We start from the raw sequence: 22,272 nt of genomic DNA, 5'->3' as shown, positions 1-22,272 counted from the left end.
TTCACCATTGTCACTGTTGCAGTCTTAAAGATGTTACAAAATGAGGAAGTTAATGCGCAAAAAACAATCACGAGGTGAAGTCTGGCTGTCTCTCCCCCTCCCTCACTCACTTGCAAAAAATCAGCACAGTTCTTTGAAAGGCTGCAGCAGCTCCCCCACCATGACACAAACTTCATGGTTGATACCAGCCCAACGGTTCAAATGATTTGTCTGCCTCTGTCTCTAAACAATACTCACATGCCCACATTAAAAGAGATACAGTTGGCTGAATAAAATCCACAGTATTTGTCCTGTGTAAAAAGTTCATCTGAAGCTGAATTGAGGCTTTAGGCAGAATAATATGGCTATCTTCCAGAGTGTTGGTCTTTTTAGAATGAAATTCGACGTATAGCCCATTGAATAATAGCCCACAGTATACCTAATAATGTGAATTAATCATATTAGTCAACATATTACAAACATAGGCTATTCTATGAGTGATATATGATGTCAGACAGAGAGGGAGACAGAATCCTAGTCTGTTAAACCAGGATGATGGGTAAAAGGGGGAGTGTGTACAGGCAGAGACCCGTCAGTGGTTTGTTTCAGGGTGTTCAAGTTCATGAAAAAGAAGGAGACATGCAGCAAAGGGCCACAGGCTGGAGTTGAACCCGGGCAGCTGCAGCAACAGTCTTGTACGTAGGGCGCCTGCTCTACCACTAAGCCACCAATGCCCCCTTTTTATTATCATCATCATCATCATCATCATCATCATCATTATTATTATTATTATTATTATTATTGATTGGTGGCATGTGTGAAACACTATTTCATCTTTATGTGGAGCTTAAAAATGACAAATCTGAATCTGAGTTGCTAATATCTGTCTCACACAACTTTATAATAGATTTAATACACAGGACACTTTATTACTGATACTTGATACTATAAAATCAAAATGTCACCCTTAACAAAAACAGCATGTGCCTTTCAGATGTTTTTCAGATAGTATATGAGTGCAGCTCAGGAAGGCAAACACCTCGATGTTACATTCATGTTTCTGTGACCTTCAAAAGACGGGAAAATAGCCGTGTGCCAACCAACCTCAGTCTACCCTAATTTCTTGGGGACAAGGCTGGCAGGAAAACAGGTACTGTTTCATATGAAGAAATGTGTCCAACTTAGGATGAAGATGCAACCTTTGAATTGGTGGTTGAACAGTTTATAATTAATTTGACAAAGGTTTGGTCTTAATATCACAACTTTATTTCTTGTTCGGTTCGGCACATGAACACAACAAAAGGATCAATCAATTTATTTGTCACATGAAATCACATGAGTTACAATTCCAGTGAGATGCAATGATGTCAGGTCCTTTAGTCTGTGCACAAAAAAAGACTGTTTGATGTAAAGCATAGCTTCAAGTATGAAATTATCTTATCTTATCTGATATGCAAACATTTTACACTGTGAAATACTAAGTAAAACACTGAATAGCTCCTTGGCTGTTTAGGTTATATATATATATATATATATATATATATATATATATATAAGCATGCAAAAAGAACACTAGATGACAACATAAGAGTATGATATGATGAACAGCTCTACTTAGACACATAATATCAACTTTATGACAACAGACTCAGGTAATGAAAAAAGAAAATTGTGATTATGGTTCTGCAGATGAAATTTTTTTTCTGGAGTGCTCCTCTCTAGTTAAACTGCCTGAACCACTCAAAATCTGAACAACCTCCCAAGCGCCTTTCCAAATTCTGTAATTCCAGCAACTAACAGTGTACCAGCTTTCACTATGTGATGTAATGGATTTCCATCCTCAGCTTCATCTCTGGCCTCATTTTCATACCTGGCCTGCACCTCCTTTCTTGCCTTGCTCAGCTGTTTCTCATGCTCCTCCCTCATTTTCGCCATCATGTCTTCCATCTGCCTTTCTTTCTCCTCTCTTTCTCTCTGTCTCTCTGCTGCTCTCTCCTCCCTCTCCCTCCTTCTCTCCTCATTCATCTCCTCCCTATCCCTCCTCCTCTCCTCATCTCTCTGTATTCTCTCCCTCTCCCTCTCAGCCTGGATTTGCTCATTCATTCTCCTCATCTGTTCCTCATATTGCGCCCTCATTGTCCTCTCTACTTCTTCTCTTTCTCTGCGTATCTGCTCTTCTTTCTCTCTCAGGATGCGTTGTTTCTCCTCTTCGATTTTCCTCTCGGCCTCTTGGAACATCTCGTTGGTGTAGTGGCTGCCTCCGTTCATCTGGACTATATTTCTGATCTTCTGGAGCAGCACGGTGACCTGAGAACGATCGTTTGTCTTATTATTGAAGACATGGTACTGGCCATTACATCTGGCCACAAGTTCCTGCAGGTCAGGGCTTTCAGCCAAGAAGGCCTCAATCGGGGATTCAAGAGAGTCACCATGAGTAAAGAGAACCATGCTGTATCTGTCTGCAGCCTGGCCGAAGATCTCTTGAATCCTTTGCACCGTCTGCTTTTCCTCCTCGGTGTATCGGCCCAGTCTGATGACCACCAGGAACACATGGGGTCCAGGAGCAGCGTAAGAGATGCACTGGCATACATCTTTAGTTGTTTTGTCCATGCCGAACCTGGTGTCAAACAGACCAGGGGTGTCGATAACAGCAACCTGTTGCCCGTCCACCACAGCTTTGCCCTTGGAGCAGTCAACAGTCATAGACCTTGCACTGAACTTTGATTCAAAGCACTGTCGTCCCAGGATGGTGTTTCCAGTGGCACTCTTCCCAATTCCAGTCTTCCCCACCATCACTATCCTCAGCTCTCTGTTATTCTGAATGCCATATCCTGTGTAGAAGAATGAGTCACACAATGAAAAAGAATCTTCATCAGGCTGTACATACATTGCACTTAATGCAGTTCATACAAAGATGAGAGAAGAGAAATTTACCTTCTCTTCTCAATATATCTTGCATACACTATTCAGTTCAAGTGAGTGTGTCTATGGCTACAGACATAGGAAAAGATATTGCGAGGGGTGCTTGTAGTGAACTGAGTAGTCTGCATCTGACCTCGTCTCAGTTCACCATTTACAGGAAGCAGGCAGCAGGTCTTATAATCGACACCCTTTTCAGCTAAACGTGGAACTGCAATGTGGAAACATCCCCACCTATCCTGACTGACACACAGAGTGCCCCAAGGCTGAGTCCTAAAAACCAGAAATGAGTTAGTATTCTTGCTCTCCAGGTTCCCTTGTCTCAAAGACAATGGGTTTTGGTTAAATGCCTGAAATAACGGCTGAGGTTAACACAAGCTTAAAGGACATCTGTGTTTTAAAATATATCAGTAAATACACCTCTCATCAAATCTGAAGCTTTCACGTGTCTTAAAAAGAGGTGGTTGCTAACAAGTGGCTAAATGAGACTACAGAACGTCATCACACACCGACCACAGCCTTGTTGTGGTAGGAATGTTAAAATCATGTGACCATTGTGTCTTTGTTTGTTTATAGCCTAACATTAGCTTTTAACATCTGGTGTTTGCATTCAGGCCTCAATAATCATGAAAGTGGTGTTCAACTGTGGGGATTATCTTGCTGAACAAAACTTGTAAGCATCATAAATGTTTGTTTTTCTGCAATAATCCAAATTCAAATGAAAAAGTCCAATCTTTCAAAAGTCTAAAAAATGTTTAGGACATTGTTTTTGTTTTTAGTTGTTGTTGTTGTTTGCATTTTAAAATAATTGGTAACTTTTTTTAATTTATTTTTTATCTACCAGATGCCTCTTGCATTAACACCAGGCAGATCATGATAGCAGCAGCAGCTACACTCATATTTTGTGTCCTGACAGGACGCTCAGAGCAGAGGATCCTAGCTTGAGGTCATGCAAATTCCATCAAAATCAACTATTTAACCAAGATCTTATGACAAAGAAATGCGCAAGGCTCTGTGTTTTTATGCAAAAGGTTTTTCACACACACACACACAGTATTATGGGAATTAAGGCAGAAGAATCCCACATGCAGAGTGAGAAACACAAAAGTGCCATGAAAACACGCAAACAAATGCAAAGTTTTTTTCTCTTTCTGTTTTACCCTTGTCTCCACAACCTCTAGAAGGGGTTTTTATTTGTTTGTTATTTTGTTTTCAACATTTAAATTAGATACAAAAAATCATGTTTTATGTTACAATAAACATTTAGGCAAAATTGTCCCTCACTCTAAGTCACTGATGTTGGTTCACGTTTTGTTTTTGTTGTGGTTATTGTAAAAGTGGTCTTAAATTTCATCCTGAGTGATGCTTAAATATGCCTTTAACTGCAGGACCCCTGTATAAAACACTCTGTGGTCAGATTATGATCTTGGAGCAAAAGGTTAGGTCTGAAATACAAAATTATGTGATCGTAGTTCTACCCAGTGTAAGTCTACAGGGGTAGTAGTCTATAGGAGCCACTGAAGTGCATTGCATAGCATTTGAATCACTGTTACACCACTGTCAAAACAAACTGTATGTTAAAACATGGATACAGTGTCATGACTTACCATAGTTGCTGGTCATGTGTGGGTTGTAGTTGTTGCCCATGTGTGGGTTGTAATAGTGGTTGGCCATGTTGAGATTAGAGAGTACGGAGCAGATAGTGCTGCTGCAGTGAAGACAGAGTTCAGCCTGTGTGTGCAACAGCTTCTTTAAAGTGACACAAAGCCACACCCAGAGAACGCTGCCCTCAGTAAAAGTGAAACTAAAGCGTTCAGTGGCTACAAAAGGATTTTTTTTTTTTTTTTTTATAGATGGGGTGTACATGAGATCGGTAGATCTAATTTTGGATTAACAAAGAGAACAAGAGCAGCTTTATCTGAATAATGCCTCACCTCAATCCCCATACGACAACCAGTTATTTTCAGTTAATGCAGTATTGTTAAGTTTATTCATCAGGATAAACCCTTGAGATGAACCATCTCATTTTCAGGGGGGTCCTATCATACATACAAACAGATATGAATAACAAGAGACAAAACAAAGATATTAAAGCAACAAAACAACAATCAGCACTTTAACCAACACACTACAGCTGAGACAATCCACACAAAATCATCACAAAGAAGAGTAAATGAATAGCGTAGGGCCATCTGAAACATGCAATTTAACTTAAAACAACCAAACCATTTATAAACATGTGAAATTATGTCAGGGATTGTGTATTTAAAAGCAAGTTATTCCAGTCTTAAGAAACCTTATACAAAGTAATGTATTAAACCTTGAGCCATCTCCAAAACACCTGCATAACCTGGAGCTGGAGAGCTTGAGAAAAAAAGATGATATTAGCTATGCATACAGTCAAGATAATTATTTAATGCACGTCAAAGATGTGTAAAACAGTGAAAACTAGAATGCAATATGAGTGATACATACAGTGGGCCATATCACTATCAATTGTTATAGTTTTTGTAAAATGTTATGCCCTAAAAAAAAGGCATAAAAAGTAATAGTATGTGCACTTTTCCTGTGCAGCTTTCAATCATGTGCTCACTCCCTAAATGATATTCACTCATCAAAACTTTGAGAAACTCTGATCTGAGATTTTTCAAAATGCTCTAGCTCTGGTCAGTTTAGCTGTTGAGTTTATAAAAAATTCTCCTCTAGGGGGAATTTTCTCCTCTGGTAAGGAAAAGACTTTTCTCCCCGTGTGTATCCACCGCTGCTTCATTTCCGGGAAGTCCCTGTGTTTACGCTATGCCGCAAACCTTGCTCTCTCCTCCCTGAGCATTTCCAAGAAATAGCAGTACTTCTTGCAGACACTGTTGCACAATGCAGCCTAAAGCTCCTCCCTCCTTTCAGTACTTAGGATAAATTGCAGCTCTTCCTAAACGTCCACTTGTGCTCCACCCATCAGGTGAAAGTGAAACAGTCTGGTAACAGTTTCTTTCTGAATACCTGCACACTAAAGGAGATTCTTGAAGCACTATCTCTGAAACCATACATGTCTACAGCCACTCCTTTTACCAAGTCAACCAAACTGAATGCATGTTGTCTATTTTACACTCACTTTTGCAAAACTGTGAACATGTGGTCTTTACATTGCTACAGTATTTTTGCCAGTTGCCTTTCTGCACTCATTCGTTGTCTTCTGACAAATGAAAACACTTTAAGATAATGAGTTCACTTACAAGTCAAAGCTTGTGTGGATGTGTGTGTGTGTGTGTGTGTGTGTGTGTGTGTGTGTGTGTGTGTGTGTGTGTGTGTGTGTGTGTGTGTGTGTGTGTTGTGTGTTTGTGTGTGCGTGTGTGTCTTAAAAACTTTTCAAATAGTAATAGTAATAATTAGTCATGATTATTTAATTAGGTTTTAATTAATTTCTAAAATATAGGACATTTTGGAGTTTCATCAATTTTCCCACTGACTTATTTAAAACATTATGTTAACACAATGAACATAACTTGATAATCCAAGACACAGCTAGGCAGGTTTATCTGATTAGCAAACCATACACACAAAAGCACCTCAAAGTATTTCATGAAATGCATGAACATTTTATCAATGAGTTCAACAAAAAGTACAGAGGAAGAAGTGAATATATCTACCGTTTAAATTTAAGAAAAGAGAAAAGCAGAGAATGACAAGTACGTTAATATTTAAGGGTACTTTGGAGAACACACCAAGCAGCAGTGAAGTGCAGCCTGTGGTGAGCTGCCGTGCAGTGTCTATGGAAAGACGCTGCAGCTGCTCTGAGCTGTAGCTGTTTGAATTTCAGCCAAGTGCCACCAAACAAAAAGCTGATCATAGTTTAACCAGCGGCCAGAGAATACTCACAACCAATCAGTAAACACAGTCCTGTGGCTCCTGTGACATGTTGACCTGTGTTACAAAATATTTCTTTCCACCTGAAACACATGGACAAGCCCTCCAGACACAAATGAAAAGCAATTATTGCAGCGAGCTACAATTTGCCGCTGCTTTTCAGTGTAAAGCGAACAATGATGAGTGCTTCAGGTTCAGTCAGTGACACTGGTTAACATAACAGTATTGAACATGGATCAAAGGTCATCAAAGGTCAACTCTTATAAACCAGAAGTTTGTTCCAGCTCTGTGGTGCAAAGTAACTAAATGCTGCCATTCTGTGTTTACTTTGAACTCTGAATAGTCGCATAGTTGCCAAGTGAAACAAGTAAAGTAAAGTAGTTTCTGGTTGGCAATCATTCAAAACATTTTCATAATATGGGAGATATGATTTGATGAGTAATTTGCAGTGTTAAGGCTCATTTATAAAAACAGATACGTCCGTTTCAAACCTTGTAAACATCACTGCCCTCCAACCTCAGTGTGTCCTTCATGATGGCGTAGATTAAATTTCTGATCTTCTGGAGCAGCACGGTGACCTGAGAACGATCATTTGTCTTATTATTGAAGACATGGTACTGGCCGTTATATCTGGCCACGACTTCTTGCAGGTCAGGGCTTTCAGCCAAGAACTCCTCAATAGTCGTGTCTTTAAGAAGGTCACCATGAGTAAAGAGAACCATGCTGTATCTGTCTGCAGCCTGGCCGAAGATTTCTTGAATCTTCTGCACCGTCTGCTTTTCCTCTTCAGTGAATCTGCCCGGCATGATGACCACCAGGAACATGTGGGGTCCAGGAGCAGCGAAAGAGATGCACTGACTTATATCTGCAGTTGTTTTGTCCTTGCCAGACCTGGTGTCAAACAGACCAGGGGTGTCGACAACAGCAACCTGTTGCCCGTCCACCACAGCTTTGCCCAGGGAGCAGTCAACAGTCATAGACCTTGCGCTGAACTTTGATTCAAAGCACTGTCGTCCCAGGATGGTGTTTCCAGAGGCACTCTTTCCAATTCCAGTCTTCCCCATCATCACTATCCTCAGTTCTTTGTCATTGTGGCTGCTATATCCTGTGTAGAAGAGTGAGTCACACAATGACTAAGAATCTACATCAGGTTGCACTTAATCCAACAATGTGACACATCTCTTCTCCTACTTTGAGACACCAACAAAAGAAAAGTATTTGTTTGGGGATCAAGTTACAAATCTTTACAAAATAAATTCACCAGATTTATTTTGCAAACTCTCCATTTAATACAGATCAGTGTACTTTTGCACCTCTCTGGCTTTCTGTCCATGATCTAATACGGCTGTAAGAGTCAAATCAAATGAAAATGTTTTTTGCAGTTTGCATAATATTAGTTAGCATTTGAATACGTAGGGTTAAGATGTAATTTTCCTGTGATAGCTTATCATTTGATATGAATTTAATACGAATTTTACTGCGCATGTCTGATGCCTGAAAACGTACGTCAGTGATTGGACAGGTGTGTGTTTTTTGTTTGACACAGGTCTGCTTTGATTCAGACAGTGTGAGCAATTTGGATGTTAACAGCTTTTTACCGTGTCCGAGCCCTATCAAAGAGTATGACTTGTACTGCGCACCTTTTTGTTGGATTAAATTCGAGGACAAACTGCAGTCATGTCTGAGTGAGTTATGTTCATCTATGGGTTGGATACGAGTTTGAAAACCGTCTACTGCGTACGCTGAAGGAAGTGGCTTGATTAAAGAACGAAAACAAAAAACTGAAATTTGCCACTACAACGGCCTTCGTATACTGCTCAGCTGATAGCACAGCACAGTATGCTCAAAAATGCCCTAAATCTTAAACATTTTCCTCCTGAAATTCCACAAAAAAAAAAAAATCTTATAAATGCAAAACACTCCAGAATTTGTGGTCAGATTATGATCTTGACACTAAAAGTTTGATTAGGCCTTTTACCACATTTACAGCAATATTTGTTAACTTAGAAATAAATTAAATAGTTAAATCTAAATATTAAATGTGGCACCTAAATGTTAAATGTTAAATCTAAATGCTAAATCTAAATCTAAATCTAAATGTTAAATCTAAATGCTAAATCTAAATCTAAATCTAAATATTAAATCTAAATCTAAATCTGAATGTTAAATCTAAATGCTAAATATAAATATAAATCTAAATGTTAAATCTAAATATTAAATCTAAATCTAAATCTAAATGTTAAATCTAAATGTTCTGCGTGAAACTAAATATTTAGCTAATATGCAAATTCACACTGCCGGTCACAGGAAGTAGCAAAATAAAAGCTTGAGATGGTCAGACTGTGTTTATAGAATCAAATAACGAATTAAAACCAACTTATCGGGGGAAATGGACACTTGAACATACATTAGCGTGATAATAACTACCTAAAATAACAAGAAACGTGTTTGGAGAAATTTTATTTGATGTGTACTTTGAGTTGTTAGTATCCCTTTGGAGGGACTAACAACCTAAGCTAAGCATACCATACCATGACTAAGTCATGGTATGGTATGCTGTACATAATCACGGAAACTGTCAGTGTGTCATTCTGTCAGTCAGTCATTCTGTCTGTCCCACGTTTTTCTACTCACTGATGTGGTCAATCTATGTGAAACTGCACATAGACATTGAGGATTGGCATAGGTAGAAGGTGACAAAGCTACCAATGGGTATGGACTAGTTTATAATAATGTACATTACTTCCGTGATGTCACCCATTGGTTTTTGGACTACTATTTTAAAACCTTGAGGTCGGCATTTTGTCCATCACCATCTTGGTTTTTTGGAGCCAGAAGTGACCATATTTGGAGGAGGGAGGGGTGGACACCAGCAAATTGTAATTATTGGAGGATCTTTTTTTACCTCTTGCTGTCAGGAATAAACGGAGATCGCCTCCAAAGATATCCACAGTCTGGGCCTCTTCATGTCATCACAACACTACACTCCATCAGTTACATACACTCAGTCATGGACTTTCACCTTGAGTTTCACTAACAGAGCTGCCCTTGTTGTTGCGGTCAAGCCCAAAAACTCATGTAGGCTAAACACATGTTAAATGAAGAACAATAAGTGTAGACACAGTAACACAGCAGAGAGGACATGCTTTTTTTGGAGCTGCACCCACTGATCATTTAACACAACCCTCCTCTCTTCAGCTGTGACACGTTAACCTATGTAACAAAGTATTTTCTCCCACCTGCAACACAAAACATGCCTCTCGGCTGCAGAAAAATATAATTATTGCAGCGAGCTGTGCTTCGCCGCTGCTGTTTTCAGTGTAAGGCGTAAGTTTGTCCAAGTCTTAAACATAAATAAAAGTCTTAAATTAATGCAGACAACCATGAAAAAATAATAAAAAACCAAGACACTCCATTGAATAATCTCATTTATTTATTCCTTGAACACAGGCAATTTAACAGACCAATGCATACTGACTATAGGTTCTTATCAGGGCCTGAGAAACACATATAGCAGAAGTTTTTCTAGCTTTGTGGTGAAAAGTAATTAAACGCTGCCATTCCATGTTTTCTTTGATGGATGATTACAGAGTTGCCAAGTAAAACAAGTAGTTCAGGTTCAAGTTATTTAAGTTACTGGTCGACAAACATTCAAAATATTTTATTTCATTGGGCTTATTATTTGATTCTTAATCTGCAACATAAAATACTGCAGGCATTCTGTAGCTCAAAGCACCAAAATTTGTCATGTCTCACAAATCTTTCTGTTTTGTTTTGGGGATTTGATTTATTAATCTAATACATTGAATTTTGTTGCTAAAGGAGGTAGTGAACTCATTGTCATTTGTCAGCTTTTCAGTGGTAGCCAATACAGTACCTATATTATCTGCATTTCTGCTGATGATGGTTCTTCTAGGTTTTAAACTGTAACAGTGTCATTTTCAAAGTTAATGGGTATGTTAACTTGAGGTAGAAATGGCTAATAAGCTGTCATTACCATCCATGTACCGTGAGAGGAGAGAGGTTCAACCCTTCCCTCCTCTTATACATTTAAATAGTTAAATTTTTTTTAAAGTTTTTTTCATATCAGCACACAAGCACACAAATACAAAGACTTGAAAACCAAATCAAAGAATTGTACAGTCATCTTGCTGAGTGTGTACATACACTACTTGCCGCTCTTCTTGCTGTCTCAACCTCTCTCTTTCCTCCTCCAGCTGTCTTTCACGCTCTTCTGCTAACCGTCTCCTCATATTTTCAAGCTGCCTCTCTCTCTCCTCTTCCTCTCTCCTCCTTTCTGCTTCTCTTTTCTCTCTCTCCCTCCTCATCTCCTCCTCCCTCCTCTCCCTCTCCCGCCTCAACTCCTCCTCTCTCTGTATTCTTTCCCTCTCCCTCTCAGCCTGGCGTTGTTGATAAATTCTCCTCATCTGTTCCTCGTATTGCTCCTGTAGCTTCCTCTCTATTTCCTCTCTTTCTCTGCGTTCTTGCTCTTCTTTCTCTCTCAGGATGCGTTGTTTCTCAGCTTCGATTTTCCTCTCAGCCTCTTGGAACATCTCGTTGGTGTAGTGGCTGCCTCCGTTCCTCTGGGTTAAATTTCTGATCTTCTGGAGCAGCTCAGTGACCTGAGAACGATCATTTGTCTTATTATTGAAGACATGGTACTGGCCATTACATCTGGCCACAACTTCTTGCAGGTCAGGGCTTTCAGCCAAGAACTCCTCAATAGTTGTTTCTCCAAGAAGGTCACCATGAGTAAAGAGAACCATGCTGTATCTGTCTGCAGCCTGGCCGAAGATTTCTTGAATCTTTTGCACCGTCTGCTTTTCCTCTTCAGTGAATCTGCCCGGCATGATGACCACCAGGAACACGTGGGGTCCAGGAGCAGCGAAAGAGATGCACTGGCCTACATCTTTAGTTGTTTTGTCCATGCCGAACCTGGTGTCAAACAGACCGGGGGTGTCGACAACAGCAACCTGTTGCCCGTCCACCACAGCTTTGCCCAGGGAGCAGTCAACAGTCATAGACTTTGCACTGAACTTTGATTCAAAGCACTGTTGTCCCAGGATGGTGTTTCCAGTGGCACTCTTCCCAATTCCAGTTTTCCCCATCATCACTATCCTCAGCTCTTTGCCATTGTGGCTGCTATATCCTGTGTAGAAGAGTGAGTCACACAATGAATAACAATCTACATCAAGTTGCACGCACACTGGACTTAATGCAATTTAAACAAAGATGAGGGAAAAGACTTTTTTCCTGCAGCTTGGAGAATCTTCTCCATGACCACCATCCTCATATCCACAGCATTTTGTTACACATGGCAGAATAAATAGCATTTGAATAAGAATGAATGCTCTAGATATTAATATGCTTTCATGTCACATCATGCAAACCTTAACAGTTTTCAGTGATAAAATTATAACTCTCCTTAATACACTATAAGACACTTACTACTTTAACATGGTGAACATATTATTATTATTATTATTATTATTATTATTATTATTATTATTATTGATAATATCAAGGGCTCTGTGTTTTGAACATTAAAACCTGACCCTGAAAATGAGCATAGCATGTCTCCTTAAACAACATGAGGATAGTAGTATCATTAGTCATGACTTACCGTTGCAGTATTGGCTGTCCATGTTTGGGTTACAGAGTGCAGGCGCTGGCACAGGTCCTGGTGAAGATGTAGAGTCTGTCTGCTGCTTCTGCTCTTTGTCTGGTGGTTCTGTGCAGTAAACCACACCTACATATAGTGACACAGTGGATGTCAAAGTGAAAGTGAAACTGAATTTTGGCTGGTTCAATCAAAGGGGGGGGGGGGGGGGTTCTTTACAGCCTAAATGGGAAAGCACAGACAATATGTTGTTGCACTTTTTGAGGGGATGTGAAAGACTTTGGTACAGTGACTTTGGACAATATTTATAACCCTCATCTATAATTTGAAGCATTTTAACTTGCATGCTGTCATCATTCTACAACACCCCTAACTGAGAGGGAAACAAAAAGGTTTATTTATTGGCACAAAGACATACACACAGATCTCATTTCAGTGATTGTTTGCTCTCTACCTGTGTTATAACTGCAGTGTAGCGCAGTACCGTAAGAATTTCCTGTTGCGGTCATTTGTCTTTCAAGTGTTTCTTAAAGTAGGCGGCGTGGTTTTACTGTATGGAAGACCAACTCTGGCTTGTTTGGAAGTAAATAAGCACATGAAAAATTACAAAATAAATGATAATAATAAAATAAAATAAGAGATAAAATCAAAGAAGGAAAAAAGATATAACCAGAAAAGGGCACTCAGACAATTCTTCTAATCCCTGCAGGTGCAGTAGAGTGTGTTTGAGAAGTGTCCCAGAAGTGAAAACAAGCTATTTGCAATGCACAGAGCAGATTGATTTTATTCAGAATTTGTATTACTCAGGATCAGTAATATTGTTTTTGGAATTACCTGGTATAGCACGCAGGGCAGCTATGTTCTACAAAATCGTTTGTAAAAATCTGAGGATCATTTGGCAGAAGGACCTAAGGTGTAAGCAATGAGGAATGGCTGAAAATATTATCAAATACTGGCTGATAATCTATGTTGGAAATGTCAGACAGAAACAGGAACATTTCTTCATGCAGTGTGGGAATGTAAACTGGTGAACCTATTTTGGGAAAAAGATGTGGACACGCACACACCCAATAACGCTGGTCAACAAGAAGCCTGTCTATATGTAACAGGGTCAATTATACAGCAGTAATATGTGTAACAAAGTCAGATGTACTGTACATTTGTAATATTAAGTGTTACAATTACACAAAATTTGTTTAGATGTCAGTACCTGACACGCTTAGGCCTCCATAGTCAATATGAGGAACATTTGATACTCAGTTTCTGTACCCCTACGTTCACCTTTAGGGGTACCACACCTATAACAGGGGTCTCCCACCTTATCTCTGCCCTTTTGCTGTTGTACTCCAAGGGAGAGGGGCTCGAATAAGTTGTAACTGATGGAGGATTTTGTTTTTACTTCTTGCTGTCAGGTATATTTTCTGTGATTTATTGTATTTAACTGAATATAACATGGCCTCTTTGCTGTGGTACTCCATGGGAGAGGGGCTCGAGTTAATATGGTCCTAATTGACTCCATCGGTCACATATACTCAGTCATGGACTTTCACCTTGAGTTTCACTAACAGAGCTGCCCTTGTTGTTGTGGCCAAGCCCAAAAACTCATGTAAATACATGTTGAATGAAGAACAATAAGTGGAGACACAGTCACACAGCAGAGGGGACATGCTTTTTCTGGAGCTGTACCCACTGATTATTTAACACAACCCTCTGCTTTTCACTTCCGGTCGGGGATGTACATCCTCACGTGATGTGTGTCTTTGGCCACTGTCAGAGCCAAGTTCCAACAAGGGAGAATTTTGTCATTGGGGTGGTACCTGTTTGGACATTGATTTAAATTGAAGTAAATATTACACGTTACATTGTCTTATATCCACTTTCTCCTCATAACGGTGGTGGCACAGATGGCTGTTCCTCAAACAAACTGATGAGGTCACCTTCTCTTTCCTCCGCATATCAAAACTAGGACACAAAATCTATAACACCAGTTTGATAGCTCAGATGGGTCTCGATGACAAGGTTGTTTGTTTTGTTTGTTTTGTTATTTCCAAGTGTCATACACCAAAGGTGCCCAGCCCTCCTGGGCTTACAAGACACTTACATGAAGGAGCCGTACAACATAACCAAAAGGAAAGCACAGGAAATGATGCTTTCATATATGCATCAACCCACCTACACACATATACATATATATACACACATACATACATATATATACCCATGGACATTTCTCACCTACATACATATTAATGTTAGGTGGTAATAGTGTTTCACACACATAGTGTACTCTGCTTGTATGCATTTTGGATGAACTTAGCTAATAGGAATACCTTTTCTGAAAATAAATAGTGGGGTCTGCCTTCATCAGACACTGAAAACAAATTCGGTCCATCTTCAGATAAAATTTTACAGAAAAGCCTTTGCCTATGGTCGTGATACAAAGGACAGTAAAACAAAAAATGAAATTCATTTTCAATCTCTCCCAGATCACACAAACAACACTTTCGGTCTTCCTCAGGGATCGAATGGAAATGTCCAGTTTCTAGAGCCAGAGGCAGAATAGCACACCTCAGCTGGGCACAAACTGACTTCTGAGCTCTGGATAGGTTGAGGGTGACATCGTGCTCTGGGCCATAATTACCTTTGATCAGACGATATGTTCTCAGTTTTGGTTTACACTGAACTTCTTCTGACCATTTTTGTTTATAATTTTCGAATAATACTCTTTTAATTTGACTGACAGAACAAGATAATTTATTTCTATATACATATTGAAGACCAGCCATACCAAATAATTTTTCAAGCTGCTTGGCCCAAGAGTAATTGTTTAAGAGATCCCATAAAAAAAATTGTTTAGTAAGTCTATTATCAGGCATATTGATCAACCTGTTCCACAATCGCACCATGTCACCCCCATGCCTTACCTCACATGGCTCCCAACCCATGTCACCGCATAATGCAAGTACTGGGGCCAATTTATGCACACCCAGAAAACAACGCATGGCTCTGTTCTGTACCGCTTCACACTTTATACGTTTTCCATAACCCCAAACTCCTGCACCATAATCTAAAATAGGACAAACACAAGATTTAAACAGCTGAGTGTAGGTTTTATAGCCAAGATCCCTGCAAAACTTAACCTTATTAAGGACAGCTCCCAGGGCCCTACCCGCAGAGTCCGACAGAACGTTTATCCCCTCTTCAAGTGTGAAATGATCATCTAACGTAAACTCCAGATATTTATACAACCTAGTGTAGGATAAAGGTGCTGACCCACAAGAAAAAGTGAAATTGGACTGCACCTGTCCCTTCTTCCTGAAATGCACAACCTATGTTTTATCTTCGTTTATCCTCAACCTCCATCTCCCACACCAGTTGTACACAACATCTAATAACATTTGGAGCTCATTTTCAGACTCTGTGAGGAGGACTAAATCATCAGCGTACAGAAGAGAGCCAACCGTAAGGTCACTCAATCTGACCCCTATGGCTGTGTGCTTGATTTCTAATACAAGATCATTTATATAAACGGCAAACAAGGTGAGAGAGAGTACATCCCCCTGTTTGACACCAGATGGAGTGGGGAACCAGCCCGTTCTATACTGATTAACCTGCACACAAGCCAATGGGGCCTGATAAAGAGCTTTTAGTGCCTTGTAAAATTTACCATCTATTCCAGTATTTAATAATTTAAAGCTAAGAAGACCATGGTGAATACAATCAAAAGCTTTGCGAAAATCAATAAACAACAAAAAACAGATCCCCCTTCTTGTATTCTGGCATGAACTATAGTAAATAAAGAATATATGTGGTCAATACATGCTCTTTTCTTACGGAAGCCATTTTGTTCATCAGCTAATAAACCAAACATTTCCAAAAATAGCATCAGTCGCTCATTTAAAATACTGGAATAGATTTTATAAACACAGCTTAAAAGGCTTACCCCCCTATAGTTCATGGGGATTCTGGGATCATTGTTTTTAGACTTAGGGATTGGTCATTAACATAATATTTCATGAACATATTTGGGGCATATACCATTAAAAAATAGAAACATACTTTTGAAATATTAAATGTGCAATTAGGCTAGAAAAAAAGAACTAATTCCGTTATAAGTTAAGTTTTAATTGCATTTCAGATCATTTCATAAATTATTGGTTCACTTACATTTTTAAAAAATTCATGATCAGTTTATCAGGTTGAAATTATTTCTGTAAAATAGGACATTTTGGAGTTTAACCAATTTGTACAATGACATGTGTAGTGCAGAATGTAACAAGAGTGCTGAGCTGTAATCCAAGACATAGCATGACAAGTTTATTTGAAAAGCACATATTACACTCAATAGCAGTGTTTTATAAAGTGCATTAACCTCATTAAACTGAAGGTACAGAAGAAGAAAGGAATATAAACTACAGTTTCAAATTATTGCAGAGACCTGCACTTTGCCGCTGCTTGCTGTGTTTTCAGCGCAAAGCGAGCAATGATGAGTGCTTAAGGTTCAGTCGGTGACACCGGGGAACAAGTTTGTCCAAGTCTTAAAACATAAATAAAAGTCTTGCAGACAACCATGGAAAAAATAAAACACAAGACACTCCATCCTCGGATTAAATAATCTCATATATTTATTCCTCTAACACAGGCAATTCAACAGACTCTAGGCTCTTGTCAGCAGAAGTTTTTTCCAGCTTTGTGATTAAAAGTACCTAAATGCTGCCATTCCATGTTTACTTTGATGGATGGTGACAGAGCTGTCAAGTAATCTATGTTACTTAAGTTACTGGTCGACAAACTCCTCACATAAATTTTAATAGTTAAATAGTTTATTTTGTACACTAGCACACAAATACAAAGACATCTAAAACAAATCAGTTAATTCTACAACCACCTCCTCTATGCCGCCGTCTTTGCCACTCTGCATGCTGTCTCTGCCTTTCTCTTTCCTCCTCCAGTTGTCTTTCACGTTCTTCTGCTAACTGTCTCCTCATATTTTCAAGCTGCCTCTCTTTCTCCTCTTCCTCTCTCCTCCTTTCTGCTTCTCTTTCCTCTCTCTCCCTCCTCATCTCCTCCTCCCTCCTCTCCCTCTCCCTCCTCAACTCCTCCTCTCTCTGTATTCTTTCCCTCTCTTTCTCAGCCTGGAGTTGTTCATTAATTCTCCTCATCTCTTCTTGGTATTTTTCCTGTTGTTTCCTCTCTATTTCCTCTCTTTCTCTGCGTTCTTGCTCTTCTTTCTCTCTCAGGATGCGTTGTTTCTCAGCTTCGATTTTCCTCTCGGCCTCTTGGAACATCTCGTTGGTGTAGTGGCTGCCTCCGTTCCTCTGGGTTAAATTTCTGATCTTCTGGAGCAGCTCGGTGACCTGAGAACGATCATTTGTCTTATTATTGAAGACATGGTACTGGCCATTACATCTGGCCACGACTTCTTGCAGGTCAGGGCTTTCAGCCAAGAGCTCCTCAATAGTTGTTTCTTCAAGAAGGTCACCATGAGTAAAGAGAACCATGCTATATCTGTCTGCAGCCTGGCCGAAGATTTCTTGAATCTTTTGCACCGTCTGCTTTTCCTCTTCAGTGAATCTGCCCGGCATGATGACCACCAGGAACACATGGGGTCCAGGAGCAGCAAAAGAGATGCACTGACTTATATCTGCAGTTGTTTTGTCCATGCCGAACCTGGTGTCAAACAGACCGGGGGTGTCGACAACAGCAACCTGTTGCCCGTCCACCACAGCTTTGCCCAGGGAGCAGTCAACAGTCATAGACTTTGCACTGAACTTTGATTCAAAGCACTGTTGTCCCAGGATGGTGTTTCCAGAGGCACTCTTCCCAATTCCAGTCTTCCCCATCATCACTATCCTCAGCTCTTCGTCATTGTGGCTGCTATATCCTGCGTAGAAGAGTGAGTCACAATGAATGAGAATCTACATCAGGTTGTTCATACATTGTACTTAATGCAATTTATACAAAGACATTCTGTATGGAAAAATAAATAGCATTAGAACGAGAATGAATGCTCTAAATATTATCAGCCTTTTATGACAAATCATGCAAGCTTTAACAGTTTTCCCAGGAGCAGTAATCCACGGCACATTTATATGCAAAGTAGGTTACACCTTCAAAAAATGTCTCCTTTCTGAGAAATAATATTTTCATAAACTGATTCGGGGAATGTGACAAGGACGAGTCCGTAGCTCAAGGGCCCAGGGGAGCCCAATCAGCTGATGACCGTCCCATGTCAGCCAGCCGACAGCCGAGGTTGGCCAGGACAGCCTCCAAAACACTGGGAGGGTGTAACATATTTACTTTAGTTTTGCTTGGCGTCATCCCAGCTAGTCACTGATCTTGACCTCTAGCACATATTTTTTGTGTAAGTCCCTTATGGAGAGTTTTTCATACAAATATTTGACAAATAATATGGCCTGCTGTACAGTTAATTTACCGGCCATCCAAGAAGTCTGCCTCTTTGTCAGTGAGTTAGCTCATTCCCTAGCTAAATAGCCAGCTCATGAATTAGCCTTGGGTCAGACCAGCTGTGCTAAAGACGCTATGCACAAGCTATTCACAGTTATTAATACGTCATGCATGAAAACATTTATGATGCAGTACTTTTGAACCAAAGGCGTCTCTGTGAGGTTGGAAAATAAACATCCACCAAGTTAGTTAGCTAACGTTCTGTTAACATTAAAACTCGCCATACTAATGCTAACGTAACATTAATGCTGGACCTGGTTAGGTACGAGGCAGGGCCAAGCACCTGCTCACTCTGTTTGGAGTGGTTGCGGTGGTTTCCTTTCCTGACTTATGGCAACTTATACACTGCCTGTTCAAGGCGGGAATTTCGTGCAGTTACTCTGCTGCGTCGTTCTTTATAAAGGGTACAATCACGGAGCACCAATATGACATCTATGTAAAAGGGACAGCCAGCAGGACGGGAACACAGACAGGACGGGTGTGATGTTTTGACAATGCGTTATGTGTGCGACCCACCCCCGGGACATTTAAAAAGCAGCAATAGCAGTTAGCAGCTAACTCAAAGAAGAGCAGTGGCGTAAATGTCCGCTAATTAAGTAGACATTAAGCTTCTTACTCTCTGAGCAGATGCAGGATCAGCTGCCGTATAACAGGGATGGTAAATTATTATTATTCCCATGTTATGTTATTGTTTATTCACATTAAAGGCCGATGCTGTTGTGTTACATGTCAGGCCTATCATGTCTCTTTTGCTTGCGGGATGCCTGCATGCTGTCAAAAATCACGCCCAGGGGCAGCATGCAGAAGGAAGACGGGAAGTTAAAGAAGGGACTCTTGTTTTATACAGTCTATGAGAATAGCATACACCAGTAGCCTATTTGTTAGCCTTAGCTAGCTTGGTAGCTTCAAGCTAGGTGTGCGTGTTTCAGCAACCAGGCTTCATGGACCCTCCCACTCTTCAGAAACCTATGGGGGACGTCACAGAGACGACATCTATTATTCATACAGTCTGTGTGTGTGTGTGTGTGTGTGTGTGTGTGTGTGTATGTGTGTGTGTGTGTGTGTGTGTGTGTGTGTATAAAACTTCAAGAAGAATAATGGAGAAAAATGGCAGCACCGTTATTGGACGAAGAACAAAGGTGCTGTCAAAGCTGGAAAACTGATTTTGGGTTGGTATTACTTTAGTGTCTAAGAATTAGTCCATATAAATGATGATATATTTATGATTCTGGTCATTTACACTATGACTCTTTGGCTATGTGTCTGTCACTTTACATGTCAACTTTGTGTGTAACTGGTATACAACTTATCAGCTTTCCCACTAGTGTTGTTAAAACATTTGAATGAAAATGAAATTATAGCTCCTTAATACACTATAAAAGACACTTATACTTTAATATTGTGAAAATTTTACATTTATTTAAAGGTACGAAATAAAAGTAGGAAGCTGAAAATGAGCAAAGCATGTCTCCTTAAACAACATGAGGATAGTAGTATCATGACTTAGTCATGACTTACCGTTGCAGTATTGGCTGCCCATGTTTGGGTTACAGAGTGCAGGCGCTCACACAGGTCCTGGTGAAGAAGTAGAGTCTGTCTGCTGCTTCCCGTTGTCTGATGGCTCCATGTCAGTAAACCATACCTACATATAGTGACACAGTGGACAGCAAAGTGAAACTGAACTCTGGCTGGTCTGATGAAATGAGGGATTTTTTTACAGCCTAAATGGGAAAGCACAGACATTATCTTGTTCCACTTTTATGGTAATGTGAAAGACTTTGGGACAGTGACTTTAGACAATATTTATAACCCTCCATAATTTGAAACATTTTAACTTGCATGCTGTCATCATTCTACAACACCCCTAACTGAGAGGGAAACAAAAAGATTCACAGATCTCAGATTTCAGTGAGTGTTTGCTCTCTATCTGTTGCATTATAACTGCAGTGTAGCGCTGTACTGTAAGAATTTCCTGTTGAGGTCATTTGTCTATCAAGTGTTTCCTAAAACAGGCAGGGTGGTTTTACTGTATGGAAGACCAAATCTGGATATTTTGAAGTACATTTCAAGTATGGATTCAAGTATGGATTGACATTTCCATATTTGTGAACATGAGCTACTTTCTCTCAAAGCCAGAAACCAGAGGATTACGTCTTTTAACTTGTGATGTCATAGGGTATAAAGTCTGCAGCTGCTTCATAGACAATGAATGAGAGACCCATGGGAGATTTTGTGGACCCACAGAATGTCTGTTTCCTTTTTTGTACCTAAATTAGCTCTATTCTATTGTAGTGTTCTCAGTCCTGAAAAAAGAAAATGCACCCATATACTCCGGACACTCCCCTGGGTGCTTTCAGTGTCATCTATAAGCGTGGTTCCCAACCTTTTTCCCTTCCCTTTTTTCTATTGTAAATTAACATACAGTCACTGGCCACTTTATTAGGTACATCTTACTAGCACCAGGTTGGACCCCTTTTGCCTTCAGACCTGCCTTAAGTCTTGGTGGCAAAGATTCAACAGGGTGCTGGAAACATCCCTCAGAGATTTTGGTCCATCTTGACATGATGACATCACACAGTTGCTGCAGATTTGTCAGCTGCACATTCATGATGTGAATCTCCCGTTCCACCACATCCCAAAGGTGCTCTATTGGACTGAGATCTGGTGACTGTGGAGGCCATTGGAGTACAGTGAACTCGTTGTCATGTCCAAGAAACCAGTTTGAGATGAGCTTTGTGACATGGTGCGTTATCCTGCTGGAAGTAGCCATCAGAAGATGGGTACACTGTGGTCCCTTAATCATCTTTAAATGACTTTTAAACCTTAAATCACCTTTCTTCCCCATTCAGATGCTCGGTTTGGACTTCAGCATGTCGTCTTGTCTACACGCCTAAATACCTAAATGCTTTGAGTTGCTGCCAGGTGATTGGCTGATTAGTTATTTGTGTTAACAAGCAGGTGAACAGGTGTACCTAATAAAGTGGCCAGTGAGTGTATTTTATGGATATTTTATCAATCAACCAATCAATCAATCTTTATTTATAAAGCACTTTTCATACACAAATGTAGCACAAAGTGCTTTACAAGGTTAAAGAAATTGAGATAAAAAGGCCCACTGTGAAGCTTTAGCGACCCCTAACCGAGGTCTAGACCCCCAGGTTGGGAAGCAGTGATCTGGAACAGTGTTTCTCAAATGATGTGTCGTGACACACTGGTGAGCTGTGATGCTAATCCATGTGAGCCGTGGGGTTTTGTAATAACCACACATTATTATTGCAATATTCAATTGGGCCTGTACAATAAATAATGAATTATTTTTTAACTGACTGTATCAGTATGTTGTGTGCACCCATTTCCTAACTAAGGGATCTTATTGGTCGTCGATAACATTTAAAAGGAGAAAGCCATGAGTGGGACAATGGATC

At 40.0% G+C, this 22,272-nt stretch overlaps 2 protein-coding genes across 4 annotated transcripts; both read right to left on the bottom strand.

Moving 5' to 3' along the window:
* Positions 1 to 1,222: 1,222 nt before the first annotated feature.
* Positions 1,223 to 20,501, bottom strand: LOC125886109 (GTPase IMAP family member 4-like). 3 transcript variants are annotated; one of them, XM_049572056.1, is made up of 3 exons: positions 20,366 to 20,501; positions 18,050 to 18,263; positions 1,223 to 2,596 (listed from the first exon to the last, which is right to left on the bottom strand). In XM_049572056.1, exons 1-3 carry the CDS (start codon positions 20,385 to 20,387, stop codon positions 1,720 to 1,722), a joined length of 1,113 nt encoding a protein of 370 aa, XP_049428013.1. In that variant the 5' UTR covers positions 20,388 to 20,501; the 3' UTR covers positions 1,223 to 1,719. The 3 variants fall into 3 exon arrangements, with proteins under 3 accessions (XP_049428013.1, XP_049428014.1, XP_049428012.1); XM_049572057.1 differs by lacking the exon at positions 18,050 to 18,263 and adding an exon at positions 11,695 to 11,908 and having other exon boundaries at positions 20,366 to 20,488; XM_049572055.1 differs by lacking the exons at positions 18,050 to 18,263; positions 20,366 to 20,501 and adding an exon at positions 4,506 to 4,659 and having other exon boundaries at positions 1,223 to 2,810.
* On the bottom strand, positions 10,249 to 11,688 carry LOC125886110 (GTPase IMAP family member 4-like). Its single transcript, XM_049572058.1, has one exon. The coding sequence runs from the start codon at positions 11,685 to 11,687 to the stop codon at positions 10,887 to 10,889; it is 801 nt and encodes a 266-aa protein (XP_049428015.1). The 5' UTR covers position 11,688; the 3' UTR covers positions 10,249 to 10,886.
* Positions 20,502 to 22,272: the final 1,771 nt, after the last annotated feature.

The sequence above is a fragment of the Epinephelus fuscoguttatus genome, linkage group LG3 (genome assembly GCF_011397635.1).
Source record: "Epinephelus fuscoguttatus linkage group LG3, E.fuscoguttatus.final_Chr_v1".
Lineage (NCBI taxonomy): Eukaryota > Metazoa > Chordata > Actinopteri > Perciformes > Serranidae > Epinephelus > Epinephelus fuscoguttatus.
The sequence above is the reverse complement of the archived record's forward strand: the minus strand, read 5'-3'. Positions and strand labels throughout refer to the sequence as shown.

Coding starts and splice junctions, on each gene's coding strand:
- LOC125886109 (XM_049572055.1), bottom strand. CDS start 4,572: ATGGCCAACCACTATTACAACCCACACATGGGCAACAACTACAACCCA. Junction 2,811..4,505: donor ACACATGACCAGCAACTATG/GTAAGTCATGAC, acceptor TCTTCTACACAG/GATATGGCATTCAGAATAAC.
- LOC125886110 (XM_049572058.1), bottom strand. CDS start 11,687: ATGGACAAAACAACTAAAGATGTAGGCCAGTGCATCTCTTTCGCTGCT.